The sequence below is a fragment of the Bombina bombina genome, chromosome 10, assembly GCF_027579735.1.
Source record: "Bombina bombina isolate aBomBom1 chromosome 10, aBomBom1.pri, whole genome shotgun sequence".
NCBI lineage: Eukaryota > Metazoa > Chordata > Amphibia > Anura > Bombinatoridae > Bombina > Bombina bombina.
In genome coordinates, this window is record NC_069508.1 from 192,302,242 (window position 1) to 192,324,056 (window position 21,815).

Genomic DNA, 21,815 nt, shown 5'->3' on the forward strand with positions numbered 1-21,815 from the left:
TATTTCACTCAGCCATTGTTTGCACCCACATATTACTTTTTTATTTGTCCTAATTGTCCTTTAAAAAACTTAGAAAAGGGGAAACCTGGGTTTCAAGATGGCAGTACCTTTTACTTTATAAAAAACTAAAACTTTACACTTATTTCTCCATTATAATTTATAAAATACATTAAGATTGTTTTGTGAAACTAATATGTGCTTTACAAATATCCTTATCTAGCATTTATTTTGCTTTAATGTCATTTAACCATTTGAACTTTTTTTAATTTGTGATACTACTGATATGTTTACACTCATAATCCCTTGGATATATGTATGTATATATATATATATATATATATATATATATATATATATATATATATATAGATAGATAGATAGATAGATAGATAGATAGATAGATAGATAGATAGACTTTTAAATTGAACCAAAATTAATATTCAGTACAATATCTGTAAGCCCAAGTGAACCAATGGACAAATTCCAGGTAAATAGTTCCAAGTATTATAGTAGATATTCTAGCATATGGTTTGGATTTCTTGTCATCTAAACTACAGTCTTTTATTCTTCACCTATTTCATTAAAGAAATGTTTGTGCCTTACCATTTGGACTGTTATACACATAGAGAATTTGTGTAATTTCTGAAGAAGCTTTTCCCCGGCAGTAGAAGACCCCTACAAGTTCATTGGACGAGAAGTCAGTGGCTTGCACATCCTTCTCTGAAGTTTTGGTTTTGAATCGTTTCTTTGATGTAGTGCGTACAATGTTGTTATCCCTTTCTATCCGCAGGTCAGAGCCCCTCATGTCTCGCTCTCCTGTCACACACCACAAACGAAAGTCTCCTCCACGGTTGGCATTGGCTACTGACACCAATGTGACATCAAGGACAGCTCCTAAACATTAAAAAAGTAAATAAATAATGAGGCTGAAGATCTTTAGATTTAAAGTCAGAAGGAAATGTTGCATGGCTTGTGTAGAGCCTTGTTTCTCAACTTGTGGCACATGCCCCCATAGAGCTTTGATAAAGGATACTCAGTGGGCTGCCCTTTCATTACCTTTTGCTCTCATGAAGCTAAAGTAAACATTCAGGCTTATTCAGATCATGAGTGGAGTGCAATATTGCATTTTTCCGAGCGCAAAATTTGCGCTCCACTCCGTAATAGCAGCGCACATTACAAGTTAGGCACTATGCAAATGCGACCACTAGAGCATAGGCTCCAATAAGAGCCTTGTTGTCAAGCACCTAGCACAGTGCGGGGGTAATTCGCACAGCGCTGGCAGCAAAATAAAAATATATGTAAATGAATATATACAGATATATTTATGTATATACACATATTAACACATAAATAAATATATATAAGCATATACAGATATATTTATGTATATACACATATTAACACATAAATAAATATATATAAGCATATACAGATATATTTATGTATATGCACATATTAACACATAAATAAATATATATAAGCATATACAGATATATTTATGTATATGCACATATTAACACATAAATAAATATATATAAGCATATACAGATATATTTATGTATATGCACATATTAACACATAAATAAATATATATAAGCATATACAGATATATTTATGTATATACACATATTAACACATAAATATATATAAGCATATACAGATATATTTATGTATATACACATATTAACACATAAATAAATATATATAAGCATATACAGATATATTTATGTATATACACATATTAACACATAAATAAATATATATAAGCATATACAGATATATTTATGTATATGCACATATTAACACATAAATAAATATATATAAGCATATACAGATATATTTATGTATATACACATATTAACACATAAATAAATATATATAAGCATATACAGATATGTTTATGTATATGCACATATTAACACATAAATAAATATATATAAGCATATACAGATATATTTATGTATATGCACATATTAACACATAAATATATATAAGCATATACAGATATATTTATGTATATGCACATATTAACACATAAATATATATAAGCATATACAGATATATTTATGTATATGCACATATTAACACATAAATAAATATATATATAAGCATATAGAGATATATTTATGTATATGCACATATTAACACATAAATAAATATATATAAGCATATACAGATATATTTATGTATATGCACATATTAACACATAAATAAATATATATAAGCATATACAGATATATTTATGTATATACACATATTAACACATAAATAAATATGTATAAGCATATACAGATATATTTATGTATATGCACATATTAACACATAAATAAATATATATAAGCATATACAGATATATTTATGTATATACACATATTAACACATAAATAAATATATATAAGCATATACAGATATATTTATGTATATACACATTAACACATAAATAAATATATATAAGCATATACAGATATATTTATGTATATACACATATTAACACATAAATAAATATATATAAGCATATACAGATATATTTATGTATATACACATATTAAGACATAAATAAATATATATAAGCATATACAGATATATTTATGTATATACACATATTAACACATAAATAAATATATATAAGCATATACAGATATATTTATGTATATACACATATTAAGACATAAATAAATATATATAAGCATATACAGATATATTTATGTATATACACATATTAACACATAAACAAATATATATAAGCACATACAGATATATTTATGTATATACACATATTAACACATAAATAAATATATATATATATATTTTTTTTTTTTTTTTTTTTATGGTTTAGAGAAGGGAGAAATGACTAGGAATGTGATCCTAGTTGTTTAAAGACAGGGATTTCAGCACTCTTTTTGAAAAAAATAAAGCTCATTAGACCATAGTACGTATTTAAACAGTGAATTTTTAATCCAATTGTGAACAGGGAAATCTTCCAACTGTATGTACACCACTCCCCAGATGATAAAGATACAGCACACTGTATCACATTCGTAGTAGGAAGTTAATAAGGAAACAATAGTTACTTATGTACATACTAGAGTTCGTATTCAAAACCTGACCGGTCAGGGGTACACAGCTCGTACAAAGAAAAATTAAATAACAAACAGCCAAAGCTTAGTAGAAATAATATGTGATACCTTTATAGAACCTCTACACCCTGCTGCTCACAGAACCCCTTTTAAAGAGGTATGCCCTGGGCAGGTATTAGAAAGTGGGATCTAAGAGGTCAAATAAGGGTACCATAAACAGAAGCAAGTCACAACTTTTTATCACAGTCACAATATGGTATGCAGTGAATAGCGATTTTATATATAGTCAAGGAAGAAGGCCTTATTTTTAGACTCACTACACCCAACTGCTCACAGTACTCCAAACAAGGAGAGTATAATACTGGGCAGTACATAAAGTGGTAGTTATTACCAGGATCTAAGTGGTCTCTAAGTTAGGCTTCCTTGAATTTAACAATATGCATGTAAAAAGACATTTATAAGCAATAGTAACAGACAGTATGTGCCATATTAGTGCTTTTTTGTTAGCTAATAATGCAAAGCTTGCAGTAGGAAACGTAAGCAAAATAGAGGGTTATAGCATAAAGCACAGATGATAGTATTTCCTCAGTATTTCTGGGATCCTGGAATGCTGACAAGTGTGGCTGCATGCAAAGAGAATTATAGCAAGCAAGAAGAAAAGCAGTTCACAGTGTTGTTACTATGAAGTCAGCATAAGATATGAGCAACAATGTTGCTATCCTCCACAAATGTTACAAAAGTACCCAGAGTCAACGTTCTTTGTAAGTATATTGCTTCCGGATCAACTATACATGCAAGCTCTCAAGAATAAAGAGCAATTGTATCAGTAATTGTGTATGACCGTGATACAGTCCATATTAATGAACCATGATAGAACATATACGACCTTGCTATTTCATTCAGACATATCGCTGTGGCAAGATGCGTCTTCGTAACTTATTTAATCCTCAAGTTACAATTGTTGCGCTTCTGTATTCACCGCAGGTATCATCATCCATGCGGTCTGGAGGCTGTGTTTGTAGCGTGCACCACGTAGGCCGGTCGGCTTAGCCAATGCGCGTTTCACCCGCAGGGCTGATAGACAGACCGGGCTTCGTCAGGGCGGTATATGGAGAGGACTGGCTAGTCCCTTTTTATAGCGTTTTGTAATAAATATATAAATAAATATATAAATATATATAAGCATATACAGATATATTTATGTATATACACATATTAACACATAAATAAATATATATATAAGCATATACAGATATGTTTATGTATATGCACATATTAACACATAAATAAATATATATAAGCATATACAGATATATTTATGTATATGCACATATTAACACATAAATAAATATATATAAGCATATACAGATATATTTATGTATATGCACATATTAACACATAAACAAATATATATAAGCATATACAGATATATTTATGTATATACACATATTAACACATAAACAAATATATATAAGCATATACAGATATATTTATGTATATACACATATTAACACATAAATAAATATATATAAGCATATACAGATATATTTATGTATATACACATATTAACACATAAATAAATATATATAAGCATATACAGATATATTTATGTATATACACATATTAACACATAAATAAATATATATAAGCATATACAGATATATTTATGTATATACACATATTAACACATAAATAAATATATATAAGCATATACAAGGAGTGCAGAATTATTAGGCAAGTTGTATTTTTGAGGATTAATTTTATTATTGAACAACAACCATGTTCTCAATGAACCCAAAAAACTCATTAATATCAAAGCTGAATAGTTTTGGAAGTAGTTTTTAGTTTGTTTTTAGTTATAGCTATTTTAGGGGGATATCTGTGTGTGCAGGTGACTATTACTGTGCATAATTATTAGGCAACTTAACAAAAAACAAATATATACCCATTTCAATTATTTATTTTTACCAGTGAAACCAATATAACATCTCAACATTCACAAATATACATTTCTGACATTCAAAAACAAAACAAAAACAAATCAGTGACCAATATAGCCACCTTTCTTTGCAAGGACACTCAAAAGCCTGCCATCCATGGATTCTGTCAGTGTTTTGATCTGTTCACCATCAACATTGCGTGCAGCAGCAACCACAGCCTCCCAGACACTGTTCAGAGAGGTGTACTGTATTCCCTCCTTGTAAATCTCACATTTGATGATGGACCACAGGTTCTCAATGGGGTTCAGATCAGGTGAACAAGGAGGCCATGTCATTAGATTTTCTTCTTTTATACCCTTTCTTGCCAGCCACGCTGTGGAGTACTTGGACGCGTGTGATGGAGCATTGTCCTGCATGAAAATCATGTTTTTCTTGAAGGATGCAGACTTCTTCCTGTACCACTGCTTGAAGAAGGTGTCTTCCAGAAACTGGCAGTAGGACTGGGAGTTGAGCTTGACTCCATCCTCAACCCGAAAAGGCCCCACAAGCTCATCTTTGATGATACCAGCCCAAACCAGTACTCCACCTCCACCTTGCTGGCGTCTGAGTTGGACTGGAGCTCTCTGCCCTTTACCAATCCAGCCGCGGGCCCATCCATCTGGCCCATCAAGACTCACTCTCATTTCATCAGTCCATAAAACCTTAGAAAAATCAGTCTTGAGATATTTCTTGGCCCAGTCTTGACGTTTCAGCTTGTGTGTCTTGTTCAGTGGTGGTCGTCTTTCAGCCTTTCTTACCTTGGCCATGTCTCTGAGTATTGCACACCTTGTGCTTTTGGGCACTCCAGTGATGTTGCAGCTCTGAAATATGGCCAAACTGGTGGCAAGTGGCATCTTGGCAGCTGCACGCTTGACTTTTCTCAGTTCATGGGCAGTTATTTTGCGCCTTGGTTTTTCCACACGCTTCTTGCCACCCTGTTGACTATTTTGAATGAAACGCTTGATTGTTCGATGATCACGCTTCAGAAGCTTTGCAATTTTAAGAGTGCTGCATCCCTCTGCAAGATATCTCACTATTTTTGACTTTTCTGAGCCTGTCAAGTCATTCTTTTGACCCATTTTGCCAAAGGAAAGGAAGTTGCCTAATAATTATGCACACCTGATATAGGGTCTTGATGTCATTAGACCACACCCCTTCTCATTACAGAGATGCACATCACCTAATATGCTTAATTGGTAGTAGGCTTTCGAGCCTATACAGCTTGGAGTAAGACAACATGCATAAAGAGGATGATGTGGTCAAAATACTCATTTGCCTAATAATTCTGCACTCCCTGTAGCTCCTCCACTCATCCTATCCACAGCCCTCTCTGAATATGGGCTAGATTACAAGTGGCACGCTAACTGTTGCGCGATCGATAAATCTGTTTTCATAAGCGCAATTAAATTTAATGTGCGTCGGGAAAGCACGACTTCACAGCTCTGGTTAACTGTTATGCATATTAAAGTACATTTACACTCATAATAACACTGTCTAATAAAAACTACTGGAAAAAAATATTGCATAAAAAAGTTATAAGGGCTCAAAGATAGGTGTTAGGAAAAAAATGGCTGCAAAGGGTTTAAACGTAGCGATACATACTTACACCTGTCTAAATATATGTATGTTTACATATGTATTTATATGTGTGAATATGTATTCACAAACATATATATCAACCAGAAAGAAGGGTTGAAGCAGCAACAGAAGTATAAAACATAACATTTATTAGTAAAAATGTTAAAAAGTCCAAAAGGGTGTGCTTTGCACCCATTGGTAAAAGTGAACACACCTTTCTAGTGACGTAACTAGAAGTAACTGCGAAAAAACATAATACGTTAAACTCTCTGCTAAAAAGATCTTAAACTTGGTTACAAAATAGAGAAATAAGAACCAGTTAGAAGCATATAGGGAGAGCAGTAATAAAGAAAAATAACAATAGAAGTATAGATATACGCTATGGACAAACAATGGAAAGATGGCCTAATGTCATAGGTAAAGTATAAAGATACTTTGGCCTCTAGTTATCAAGTCGTCAACCGCAAATACGCTGGAATTCCGCAGCCTATTTGTGGCGAGGCTGATTCGCTGTAGTTATCAAGCCCTACAGACCGGCAAAAGTAGAATTTAGTGACGTAACCTACGATCCGCCGGACTCAGTCCGACACAGATCGATTTTTACGTCATTCCAGATGCAAGTTCAGCACAATCTGACTACTTTTGCTAGTTATCAAAGAACTAGCAGGTACGCTCGACACTATTCCGGGCCAGCATACCTGGTTTTCAATCCACCGCCCTGGAGGCGGCAGATCCCATAGGAATCAATGGGAGTCTGACAGCAGTGAGAGCTCATGTTCGCTGCTGCCCGATATCCCATTGATTTCTATGGGAAGTGTCTGCACCTAACACCCTAACATGTACCCCAAGTCTAAACACCCCTAATCTGCCCCCCCTACACCGCCGCCACCTACTTTATACTTATTAACCCCTAAACCGCCGCTCCCGGACCCCACCGCCACCTACATTATACCTATTAACCCCTAATCTGCCGCCCCCTATACCGCCGCCACCTACTTTATACTTATTAACCCCTAAACCGCCGCAACTATACTGCCACTATAATAAATATATGAACCCCTAAACCACCACTCCCGGTCCCCACCGCCACTTACATTATACCTATTAACCCCTAATCTGCCGCCTCTATACTGCCGCCACCTACATAAAGTTATTAACCCCTATCCTGCCGATCCCAGACCCCACCACAAATAAATTAACTGTTTAACCCCTAAACCGCCGCACCCGGAGCCCTCCACCACCTACATTACATTTATTAACCCCTATCCTTCTCCCCCCCTACACCGCCGCCACCTACAGTACATTGATTAACCCCTAATCTACCCCCCTACACTGCCGCCAATATATTAAATGAATTAACCCCAAAACCTAAGTCTCACCCTAACCCTAACACCCCCCAAACAAATATTATTTAAATTAATCTAAATAAATATTCCAATCATTAAATAAATTAATCCTATTTAAAAGTAAATACTTACCTATAAAATAAACCCTAAGATAGCTACAATATAATTAATAATTACATTATAGCTATTTTAGCTAGATAGCTATTAAATAGTTAATAACTATTTAATAGCTATTGTACCTAGTTAAAATAATTACAAAGTTGCCTGTAAAATAAAAATAAACCCTAAAATAGCTACAATGTAACTATTAGTTGTATTGTAGCTATCTTAGGGTTTATTTTATAGGTAAGTATTTCGTTTTAAATAGGAATAATTTAGTTAATGATAGTAATATTTATTTAGATTAATTTAAATAATATTTAAGTTAGGGGTGTTAGGGTTATACTTAGGTTTAGGGGTTAATTCATTTAATATAGTGGCGGCGGTGTAGGGGGGTAGATTAGGGGTTAATCAATGCAATGTAGGTGGCGGCGGTGTAGGGGGGGGCAGGATAGGGGTTAATAAATGTAATGTAGGTGGCGGAGGGCTCCTGGTGCGGCGGTTTAGGGGTTAAACAATTAATTTATTTGCGGCGGGGTCTGGGATCGGCAGGATAGGGGTTAATAACTTTATGTAGGTGGCAGCGGTATAGGGGGCGGCAGATTATGGGTTAATAGGTATAATGTAGGTGGCGGCAGGGTCCGGGAGCGGCAGTTTAGGGGTTCATATATTTATTATAGTGGCGGCGGGATCCGGGAGCGGCGGTTCATATATTTATTATAGTGGCGGCGGGGTCCGGGAGCGGCGGTTTAGGGGTTAATATATTTATTATAGTTGCAGAGGGGTCCAGGAGCGGCGGTTTAGGGGGTAATAAGTTTATTTAGGTGCGGGGGGGGGCTCTGGGATCGGAGGTTTAGTGGGTATAACAGCATAGTTTAGTGTGGGTGCTTAGTGACAGGCTAGCAAGAAAGCTGCAAAGAAGCCGATGAGCAGCGAGATCGATGACTGTCAGTTAACAACAGTCCGCTGCTGTACTTGGTGCATGGCTTCTTGACAACTTTCTTGATAACTTTGGCGAACGTATTCAGGTCCACGTTGGCGATGTTAGGCGAGCGTATTGGGCCGGCGAATGCAGGTAAATACGGAGCTTGATAACTAGAGGCTACTGAGTCAATTAAAGAATGCAATGACAAATAAATACATAGGTAAATCTACTTATTCCCAAAAGTTTATAAGATCATATTCTGCATTCAATCCTAGAGGAACCTTGGTTGACAACTTAAATATCCACAGCATCTCACGTTTTTCCCATAATCTCTGCCTGTCTCCACCCCATTTGGGGTAGGGTATGTAATCTATAGCCAACCATCTGAGGGATGAAACATCATTCTGATATTTGACTACAAAATGTTGTACTATTGGTGAGGTGGATTTACCCACATTAATAGTGGATAAATGTTCCCTAATGCGGGACCTGATGTCTTGTGTTGTAAGACCAACGTATTGGACATTACAAAGAGTGCAGGTTATCAAATAGATAACAAGTTGTGAAGTACAATTAAGACAATAGTTGATATCATATGATTGATTGGTGACTGTTGATGTAAATGTGTCAGAAATGATAATGAAGTCACAAGCTTTACATCTGTTACTGCCACACCTAAACATGCCTTTAGATGTTAACCAGGAACTAGTTGTAGCACAAGGATTGCTCAAGACAGTGGGGGATAAATAATTACCCAGAGTTTTGTTCCAGTGATAGGAACATCTAGGAGGTCCTTCTGATGTTCCACAAATGTTTCATTAGTGGAGCAGTTCTTCTTAGCCCTGATCAATTGACCCTTGGCTATTGAGTGTGTGACATTTTTGGGATTACAACTCCGAGCATGCAATACCGAATTGCCCAATATGGGCTTCCTGTAAATGCTGCGCTCAATTTTCCCTGCATGAGTACCTGCTAAAGTGATGTCTAGAAAATGTATGGTCGTTTTATGTATCGCAGAAGTGAATTTAAGATTAAGATTATTCTGATTTATGTAAATCAGAAATTCAGCTATGCTGTCAGACTCACCTATCCAAATGAAAAGCAAGTCATCTATGAAGCGACCAAAGTATGAGATGTTAGATCTGAAGAGGTTTTCATCTCCATGGATTTTTTAACATTTTTACTAATAAATGTTATGCTTTATACTTCTGTTGCTGTTTAAACCCTGCTTTCTGGATGATATACATTATGCCTATTGAAGCAGCACCATCTTCAAAGTGAATAGCCATTTGTTTGGCTCTATCGGGACTTTTCCTATTGCTATAGTTGGATATCTGTATCGGATTGCCCTTGAGCTACGGACATGAGTTGTTCGACTTTCTGCACAGATCCACAGGGTCTATGAGGTGAGAGTTTAACTCCTGTTTTATTGCCCGCTGAGAACGGATGTACTGGAACAGCACACGGAAGCTACGATTCCATCAAGACCACCTGTTTAGCAAGAAGAGCTAACTGCAGACGCCGTCCACCAGGCTTCCCAATACACGCTCATCGGGCGGGGCTGACAGTGACGTCACACGCTGAAAACTTCCATAGTGGAGACAGAACTGCAAGCTGCGGATGCCGCAGCTTGGGAGGTATAGCACCTTTCTTTCCTTTTACTGACCGCCGCTGAGAATTACGGATTATTCTGGTATCCATACTGCTCATACCTACATAGTAGGGTTTAATATCACTGTCCCTGATATTGTAACTGTTTGTTCCAACATACATTTAAACAGATAAATACATAAGTATACATGTATAGACATATCTATAAGTGCATTGGAGCCCTTTGCAGTCAAGTAGCTGAAAACATGTAAAATCATATTTATGCAATTTTCAACTGTGCATTTACTGTAAATATTTAGGGGCTGATTTATCAATATCTGTCCGACATTATACAATGTAGTGTATCATGTCCGTCAGACATCGCTAAATGCCGACAGCATACGTTGTCGGCATTTAGCATTGCACAAGCAGTTCACCAGAACTGCTTGTGCAATGCGGCCCCCTGCAGATTTGCAGCCAATCGGCCGCTAGCAGGGGGTGTCAATCAGCCCGATCATATAGGATTGGGCGGATTGCCGACCGCAGCCTCAGAGGCAACGGATCAGTTATGGAGCAGCGGTCTTTAGAGACCCTGAAGGCTCGAGCGGAAACAGGGGCATCAAGCTCCATTCGGAGCTTGATAATTCAGCCCCTTAGTATTCCAATGTTCTTCACCTATGGGACTATGTTCTAAGTATGATATATATATATATATATATATATATTGTATATATAATATCACATATATTTAAATGTGTATATATATATATATATATATATATTATACAAAAAAACACATATATATATATATATATATATATATATATATATATAATATGTATTTAAGAATAAATAAAACATTCTTCTCTTTATATTCATATTTCATGTCTGGTTAGTGCACTTGATTAAACACAATCAGGTTTGCGCACAAGTAACAGTGTAAGTTTTTTCCACTTTTTTGCGCTCCATTTAAGTATTTGGGGGAATACGGTTGCGATATTTGAAGTTCTGCTTTTTGCGCCCATCTGGTTTGCTCTCGTGCAAAGACGTTTTGCTTTCAACTTGTAATACGCACAAACTGAACTTGATTGGAATATCATTCTGCAAAATTAGTATTTCTGTCTCAAATGCAGATATTCCGAAATAATGGGGGCATTGTTGAAGCTCTGCTTTCAATATCAACATCCTGACCAAATAGGTAGCACAAAAATCTTGTTACAGGTTCTAACCAGGCAAAATCCTGCCTGTTGAATTCTGTTCTCATGTTTTCTATTTGTTCAATATATTGTGCATTGTCCAGCTGTGTAAATTCTCTCTTCTGATATTCTAGTCATATTTTTGAAAGTGTGCAGTTCATAATGCCGCAGTTGCGAAGATAGCAGCAATTTTATTTTTTGTTTAAAAGCTTCTACAGAACTTATCTTGCCAACAGCATTTTTGTTTTTTTCCCTTGTAGATTTAAATTTAAGTCATTTAACTTAGGTGTGAAATCTGTTAAAAAAGCCAAATCTAACAGCCACTTGTCATCTTCTAATTGTGCATGATGAACATCTTTGGAGACCATAAACTCCATAATCTCTGGTAACAGATCCATAAATATTTGCATAAATTTGCCCCTGTTTAATTAAACAGGGACATTAAACCCAAGGGGAATATTTATAAAAGCCTCAACTATGCTGCATTCACCGGCACCAATACGCTCGCCTAACATCACCTAACATTTCGGCCGCGGACCTGAATACGATCTCCATATTTACAAAACAAGCCGGCAAAAAGACATGCACCAAGTACGGGGTGATGAGCATCGGACTGTTGTTAACTAGCAGTCATCGATCTCGCGTCTATTCAGCTTTTTACCAACTTTATTTATACCCTGTCACTAAACGCCGCCACTATACTAAAATGTTTAACCCCTATCCCGCTGCTCCCGGACCCCGCCGTAACCTAAATCAAGTTACTAACCCCTATCCCGCCGCTCCCTGACTCTGCAGCAACCTAAATAAATGTATTAACCCCTATCCAGCCGTTACCGGACCCCGCCGCCACTAAATAAATGTATTAACCCCTAAACCTCTGGCCTCCCACATCACTACCACTAACTAAACCTATTAACTCCTAAACCGCCAGCCCCCCACATTGCCATAAACTAAATTAAGCTATTAGCTCCTAAACCTAACAAGCCGCTAACTTTAAATTAAAATGACAACATAACTATCTTAAAATAAATTTAAACTTACCTGTAGAATTAAAAGAAACTGATTTTAAACTATTAATTAACCTACCCTATTATACTACAATTAAATTAAACTACCATTTAAATTAACTAAATTATATATTAACCCCTTAAAGACAACTGACGTACCAGGTACGTCATGCAAAAACTAACTGTTAATGACAATAATTAATACCTGGTACGTCAGTTGTCTAACAGAGTGCTGGAAGTGATCACAATCGCTTCCAGCAGCTCTGAGGGTATTGCAGTGATGCCTCGATATGGAGGCATCCTGCAATACCCCTTTACAAGCCTCCGATGCAGAGAGAGCCACTCTGTGGCCCTCTCTGCACCGGTAGTGATGGTGCCGATGGTGCCTTTGTCCGGTGGGAGGAGGGAGCGTGTGCGCGCGTGCACATGCGCGCATTAGCCACACTGACACCAATGAAGAAGGAAGGGGAAAAAAAGTTATTATTTTTTTTTAAAATTTAAAAGGATCTGGGAGGGGGAGGGGGTGGGGGTGGGGGTATTGTGGGGGGGCTGCTACACTACAGAAATAATTAAACATACAAATAAAAGTTATAAATAAAATTAAAATAGTTTGGTTTGTGGGGCCAAACTGGGTACTGGCAGACAGCTGCCAGTACCCAAGATGGCGGTAATTAGGTAGGGGAGAGGGTTAGAGAGCTGGAGGGGGGGATCAGGGAGGTTGGTGCTAAGGCAGGGGTCCATCACAACTAAAATATTTTATAATTTTTATTTGAAAAAAAAAAAAAAACTCTTTTATTTAGTACTGGCAGACTTTCTGCCACTACTTAAGATGGCGGTAACAATTGTGGGGTGGGGGAGGGAAGAGAGCTGTTTGGGAGGGATCAGGGGGTGGGATGTGTCAGGTGGGAGGCTGATCTCTAAAATTAACCCTGCAAGCTCCCTACAAGCTACCTAATTTAACCCCTTCACTGCTGGGCATAATTCACGTGTGGTGCGCAGCAGTATTTAGCGGCCTTCTAATTACCAAAAAGCAACGCCAAAGCCATATAAGTCTGCTATTTCTGAACAAAGGGGATCTCAGAGAAGCTTTTACAACAATTTCTGCCATAATTGCACAAGCTGTTTGTAAATAATTTCAGTGAGAAACCTAAAGTTTGTGAAAAATGTAAAGTTTTTTTTTTTATTTGCTTGCATTTGGCGGTGAAATGGTGGCATAAAATATACCAAAATGGGCCTAGATCAATACTTGGGGTTGTCTACTACACTACACTAAAGCTAAAATTAACCCTACAAGCTCCCTAATTAACCCCTTCACTCCTGGGCATAAAACATGTGTGGTGCGCAGCGGCATTTAGCGACCTTCTAATTACCAATAAGCAACCACAAAGCCATATAAGTCTGTTATTTCTGAAAAAGGGGATCCCAGAGAAGCATTTACAACCATTTTTGCCATAATTGCAGAAGCTGTTTGTAAATAATTTCAGTGGGAAACCTAAAGTTTGTGACAAACAAGTTTTAATCGCATTTGGCGGTGAAAATGGTGGCATGAAATATACCAAAATGGGCCTAGATCAATACTTTGGGATGTCTTCTAAAACAAAATATATACATGTCAAGGGATATTCAGGTATTCCTGACAGATATCAGGGTTCCAAAGTAACTAGCGCTAATTTTGAAAAAAAAGTGGTTTGGAAATAGCAAAGTGCTACTTATATTTATTGCCCCATAAATTGCAAAAAAAGCAAAGAACATGGGGTATTTCTAAACTCAGGACAAAATTTATAAGCTATTTAGCATGGGTGTTTTTTGGTGATTGTAGATGTGTAACAGATTTTGGGGGTCAAAGTTAGAAAAAGTGTGTTTTTTTCCATTTTTTCCTCATATTTTATCTTTTTTTTTTTTAGTAAATTGTAAGATATGATGAAAATAATGGTATCTTTAGAAAGTCCATTTAATGACGAGAAAAATGGTATATAATATGTGTGGGTATAGTAAACGAGTAAGAGGAAAATTACAGCTAAACGCAAACACTGCAGAAATATAAAAATAACCATTGTCAAGGGTAAGAAAATTGAAAAATGGTCCGGTCATTAAGGGGTTAAAAAACCCTAAGCCTACTCAAATTATTTAAATCTACTACTAAACATTATTAAAAAATTACTAAATTACCAAAAAAATAAACGCTAAGTTACAAAATATAAAAAACACTAAATTACGGAAAAAAACAAACCACATTATCAAAAATAAAAAAGAATTACACCTAATCTAATATCTCTATTAAAATAAAAAGCCCCCCAAAATAAAAAAAACCTAGCCTACAATAAACTACCAATGGCCCTTAAAAGGGCCTTTTGTGGGGCATTGCTCCAAAGAAATCAGCTCTTTTACCTGTAATAAAAATTACAAACCCCCCCCAACAGTTAAACCCACCACCCAACCAATCAACCCCTCCAAATTAAAACCCTATCTAAAATAACCTAAGCTCTCCATTGCCCTGAAAAGGGGCATTTAGCTCTTTTACATGCCCAGACCCTAATCTAAAAATAAAACCCACCCAAAAAACCTTAAATAAACCCCCGACGATCCACTTACATTTATTGAAATCCCGCTTGAAGGATCCATCCAGCCGTCAAGAAGTCTTCATCCGGACGGCCACTTCCATCTTCATCCAGCCGGCGAAGTCCTCATCCAGGCTTGCAAGAAGTCTTCATCCAGATGGCATCTTCTATCTTCATTCATCCGGCGCGGAGCGGGATTATCCTGAAGACATCCAGCGTGGAGCTCCTCTTCATACGGTCGCTGCGGTAAACTTTAACTTTAATGCAAGTGACGTCATACAAGATGGTGTCCCTTGCATTCCCATTGGCTGAAAGGTTTCAATCAGCCAATAGGATTAGAGCTGCTAAAATCCTATTGGCTGTTCCAATCAGCCAATAGAATTTGAGCAACTCTCATCCTATTGGCTGTTCCAATCAGCAAATAGGATGAAAGCTCAATCCTATTGACTGATTGGAACAGCCAATAGGATTTTAACAGCTCTAATCCTATTGGATGATTGGAACCTATCTGTTAGCGGCCGATTGACCAAGAATCTGCAGGGGGCCACCAGCATATGCTGTCGGCATTTATCGATGTGCGGCAGACATGATACGCTATATCGTATCATGTCAGTCCGCACAATAATAAATAGACCCCTAAATATTAAAATTGATTAGAAATGATGTTTTAACTTTAAGGTATTTAAGTAGAAAGGTTTCCTAAGTGTATATATATATATATATATATATATATATATGTGTGTGTGTGTATATTCATGTGTATATATATATATATATATATATATATATATATATATATGTTAATATGTGTATAAATGTATGTACTAGCTGTTGCCCGCGGCTTCGCTAGTGTGGATTTTGTGATTTGTAAAAAATAGCAAAAACACAGACTACTCGCAATGACGTGTGCCCTCACGTGCCCGTTCAGGTTGCACACTCGCTGACATGAACTTCTTCAGTTTTCATTCATTCTCGGTGTTTCTCGTAATCTAAATACCAATTTTCACGTCTGTAACATCGTTGTTTTTTGAGATATAGGTATCATCATAAAAAAATTCACCCCCCCATTTTTCACCACCTTAGAGGGGTAATTTCCAAAAATCCTTCCTTAGTGGGTGCCTACGTCATAAAAACAACATACCTTCCAAGTTTCACGTTCCTAGGTAAAATGGTTTGAGCTGGGCATTTATCAGTCAGTCATTCAGTCAGTACTACTTTTTTATATATATAGATATACAGTACATATATAAACACATAAATACACACATATCCCTTACAGGAATTAGTAACTGTCATATGACATCTACAATGCCTTGTATTATACTGTCATATAGTGTGGAAACAAGATAACAGTGAATTCCAGTGTTTAGATGTCAGGCAGGCAGTGGTAAACATTTCCTGCATTCAGGAACCATGATGCAAAGGTCAGGAGAATGTGAAATTGTGTAGGTGGGTGGTATGATTATAGTATTAGTCACAGGTAGTTATTGCTAATCTGCATAAAAATAACAAGAACAATATGCAAATAAAGGGATCTACCTATTACATCATGTAAAAGGGGGTGAACATTTAAATAACAATTAGGCAACTAGATGCTTGATTTAAAGTAATAAAATAGAAATTTCACTGAACATGTGACCATCTCTCTGCAAAACAAACATATATTTATATAAGAAAAAACATAAGGTGTAAAGAAACCTCCTATGATAAAACACATGTGTAGCATTCAAGAGTCACACGACAATATGGGTCATAAAGGTATCATTTCTATAGAAAGGTAATACTGATTCCGAGGGGTATATTTATTATAGTGCGAGCGGACCTGATACGATGTGGCGTATCATGTCTGCTGCACATCGATAAATGCAGACAGCATACGCTGTCAGCATTTATCATTGTACCAGCAGATCTTGTGAACTGCTGGCGCAATGCCGCCCCCTGCAGATTTGCGGCCATTCGACCGCTAGCAGGGGGTGTCAATCAACCCGATCGTATTCGATCGGGTTGATTTCTGTCCGCTGCCCCAGAGCAGGCAGACAGGTTATGGAGCAGCGATCTTTAGATCGCTGCTTCATAACTTCTGTTTCCGGGAAGCCTGAACGATTGCCGTAAACAAGGGGCATCAAGCTCCATACGAAGCTTGATAAATCGGCCCCGAGTCTCACAAAGAGAGAATGGATGGGAGACCATTGATTAAAATATAACTGTTAAGAATTGTAACATTAAAATATTAAAGGGAAAAAAACATAAAAACACACATAACTATTTCTATTACAGCCTAGCCTGCATCAGTTGGGACGGCAATGGCGTGCAGTGGAAGGAGTATCAATATGAGGGCCTTAGAATGAAATAGTAAAACTGTGGCCAGGAATATCACAATAAATTGCTATGATGAGCAGATATAAGTGAGTGAAGATCGCTTGCTTAGCGTGATGGGAATGTACCTAATACCATATGTTGGGTCTCAATATACCTATGGGAGCCTTGCGAAGGTAGATATAGACCTAATTATACCCATGAAATAAGAGAGGGTTTAAAATGGAATGGTATGTAGGAGCACATTTATTGCTTTATTTTCTGCAATTGGCAATCAGCCAGAGAAGAACATTAACTAATGTTGCTATTTTATACACTCAAACTATATGTAAGAAATGTATCAATACAGAATACTAGGAGCTTAAATAGTAACCAATATCATTGGTATGATTGGGACAGCCAATAGTTTATTGGTATGTCAAATATATAATCTGATATCTAAATTAAGCTAGTATATAGTTAAAGTCAACACTTTATTAAATATGTCTGAACCTTAGTAATTATTGTTGCTCAATTGTAATAAGCAGTTTGCCAAAGGGTATTGGTTTTAAATGTCCGCAGTTGGTGTGTTTTTTGCGTAAAGCAAATGGGTGCAGAGAATAGTTAAAGGGACAGTCAAGTCCAAAAAAACCTTTCATGATTTAAATAGGGCATGCAATTTTAAACAACTTCCCAATTTACTTTTATCACCAATTTTGCTTTGTTCTCTTGGTATTCTTAGTTGAAAGCTAAACCTAGGAGGGTCATATGCTAATTTCTTAGACCTTGAAGACTGCCTCTAATCTGAATAAATTTTGACCACTAGAGGGCATTAGTTCACATGTTTCTTATAGATAACATTGAGCTCATGCACGTAAAGTGACCTAGGAGTGAGCACTGATTGGCTAAACTGCATGTCTGTCAAAAGAACTGAAATAAGGGGGCAGTCAGCAGAGGCTTAGATACAAGATAATTACAGAGGTAAAACGTGTATTATTATAACAGTGTTGGATATGCAAAACTGGGGAATGGATAATAAAGGGATTATCTTTCTGTTTAAACAAAAATTCTGGTGTTGACTGTCCCTTTAAATATCCTTCTGTTGTTTTTGAGTATAAACGATTCAATAACTAAGTTATAATAAATTATATTTATTATGTATCCCAATTGCGGATAGAAGGCAGTGAGTGATTCAGTAAAAACCAGTCAGCTAAACATATGATTTAGTGCGTATTGATATATCTTGGTTGCGGTTAGGTATAATATACGTATAGTTTACTCAGAAGGTTAACATCTGGCACTCAGATAAACAGATGCACTAATGAGCCACTGCACTATTGCTTCTGAGGCCCCGGGGGTCAATTTATCAAAGCGTCAATCTCGGTGCATTCGTCGGCGTCAATACGCTCGCCAGACATTGCAGACGCGGATCTGAATACGATGTCCTTATTTATCAAAAAAGCCATACGGTGCGAAGAGCATCGGACTGTTGTTAACTAACAGTCATCTATGTTGCGGTTATTCTGGTTTTTCCCAACTTTCTTTATACCATTTCATTACTGTCCATGAACAAGCACATTTCTCTAAAGCTATTTTTTTATTTTTCATCTGTTAATGTCCAAGAAATAGCTACATTTATGCCTCAACAAACAATATCTCATAGAAAGTTATTTTTATATTTATTTGTTATACAAAAAAAATCTGTTATATGATACTTTCACATAAATTAATGTGTATTTGTATTTCTAGAAGTCATGATATGCTTTTATCTCATTTTTTTTAATAAATGATTATTAATGCTAGAATTTCTACATATATCTTTGTACAATACAATGTTAATATTTATTGAGAAAAAAGAAAGGTATCGTGTGGCACACTTGTTAAAGAGCCTGAGTAGCTATATCATAGGTTAGTACGAAGATTATTGATAATTGGTTAAAATATAACTTTTATTGTGACAAAAAAATAAAAAAACATTATAGATACATAAGAAAGTTATCTTTAATTAAAAACATAAATGTAGCCAAGAAGAAAAGTGTGTGATGACCTTGTACAGTGCATTTACTCTATACCAAATTGTCATACTATTAAACTTGTACACCCTGTATCAAATGATGTTAGGAAACAAAATTAATTGAGTAGTAGAGGGGAATAGCACTAGGACATCTATGGAGGTGACAGAATTAATTCCAGCAGTTAAAAGGCTACATTTGTTACATGAAGGAGCATGTGTATAGTGTAGTTGGTTCGGTTAAAAATTAATTCATAGGTTAGTTCCAAACTAAACTGCCCTATAGTGTGGATGAGAGTGGACTAGCTTCTTTTGTGTATAGTAAACACAGACAGTGTTATTTCCCACAAATTTAAGTAAATGTAGTTCACAATAACTATCAGTTGGTATACTGCAACCCTGGTAAATTTAAACTGCATATTTGATCGTATCAATAGTGGTATCAGTGTTATAAGCACTAATAATATTAGGATAGTGCTTCAACCAGAAAAACTGGTAAACATTTATTTGTGTAAGTACGTTTCAGGATATCACCAGGATTATCTACTAGTTAACTGTATACTATAGGTATCAGGGACAACAGAGTATGGATTTGATTATCAGAACATAACTCTGATGGTTTGGAGATGTACAGTCATCCCAAAGGCACAAATTCCTGCCGTTCTTACCTAAGATACTTAGAAGTTACTTGTTGAAAGTTACCACCACAGTAACTATTTATAGAGTGCTTGATCTAGCGAAGCACATAACATTTTGAATATCCATTAATGATTATTAATGTTTAGTGTTGCAGTATGGAGATATAGCACGCTGCTAATTTGTGTCTCACCCCAGACCCCGTAGCTTCCTATAACTCGTTGGTTTATATGGAGCGCTTAAACTAATGACATGTTAGAATACAAGGGTGTTTGAATCCAACGAGGCAGTAATTTAGCATATAGTGCTGCTGTGAACTCAAATTAGTGACTTGCTATCGGAAGCTGGGTTATACGTGGTTCTTAGCATATTACAAGTCTTGTGGGGATTTTAGCTAAAAAAATGAACGCAGCGATGCGAAAGTATCAGGTGCTGCTGTTAAATATCAAACACTAAAGCAAATGTTTTCCCAAAATTAAAAATGCCCCTGGTTTGCCCATATGTTAAGTTGACTAGTAGACAAAAAGCCTATAGAGGCCAACAATTCTAAATTCTAAATAATTAATTAAACCATAAGTTAAATATTATTAACAGAAACACAAAAGAAGCAGTGCGAATGCCTGACGCGCGTTTCACCAACTGCTTTGTCAAAGGCGCCGTCGGGTCCTTCGTGCTGCCTATTTATTTGAACGCCAGCCAATCCCCGGTGGGGGGGTGTAATTGTCACATGACGAGTACCTCCAATAGGAAAGCATCGGTAGCTTAACAGAGATTAAGCTTGTTTATTATGTTGCTATGGATACTGCATTGTGTCACAAGGTGCATGTGTCAAATCGTAAAGCATCTGTGGCCAAATAATTTGTTTATTAGACTATAGATGGCTACCATAATGTGGAGCAATACTTTGTCGGATTCGCTATTAAGGATACAATAAATCCGTGAGTAATCCTGTATTGGGCAATGAATTGTTCTTACACGGACAGATATAAAGATTTTTAGTTGTAGGGGAAACGTATTTATGATCATGAGTATGATTTCCATATATATAAAGAGATAAGGAATGTATATAATTGGAGCAAAGATTATAACATATGCATAAGCACATCTTAGGTTTCAAAAGGTACCATAATGTGAAGCGATATTTTTATCAGAATAGTCATTGATTGTTCACTAAAACAGTAGGTAATCCCTTATTGAGCAATGAATTGCTATTACCGAGACAAAAGCGATGGTATTTAGAAGTAGGGGGAGTGAGTCATATGATATGAGTATGTCTCTAATCTTAGCACAATTCCCATATATATAAGGGAACAGAAATATGTTTTTGAAGTAAAAGATTATTGTTATGCAGTTAAATATACACATATTGCAAAACTTATATATCTCATTTTATTTCTATGATTATATTTCTTCTTAGTTCTCATGTGAATCAAAAAATGAGGGCGCCAGAAAGAAAGGGGAAGGATCCCCTTATACAGATTATATTTGTCAGTGCAGCCCAGATATGTAGTTATAGAG

At 36.2% G+C, this 21,815-nt stretch overlaps 1 protein-coding gene across 1 annotated transcript in view; it reads right to left on the reverse strand.

Annotated features, from left to right (window-relative positions):
- Positions 1 to 21,815, reverse strand: part of TIE1 (tyrosine kinase with immunoglobulin like and EGF like domains 1) — a 154,908-nt gene that overhangs the window by 124,499 nt on the left and 8,594 nt on the right. The window contains exon 2 of the mRNA XM_053693608.1: positions 604 to 894. Within this exon, the coding sequence (XP_053549583.1) occupies positions 604 to 894 (291 nt within the window). The remainder of the gene's footprint in view (positions 1 to 603; positions 895 to 21,815) is intronic.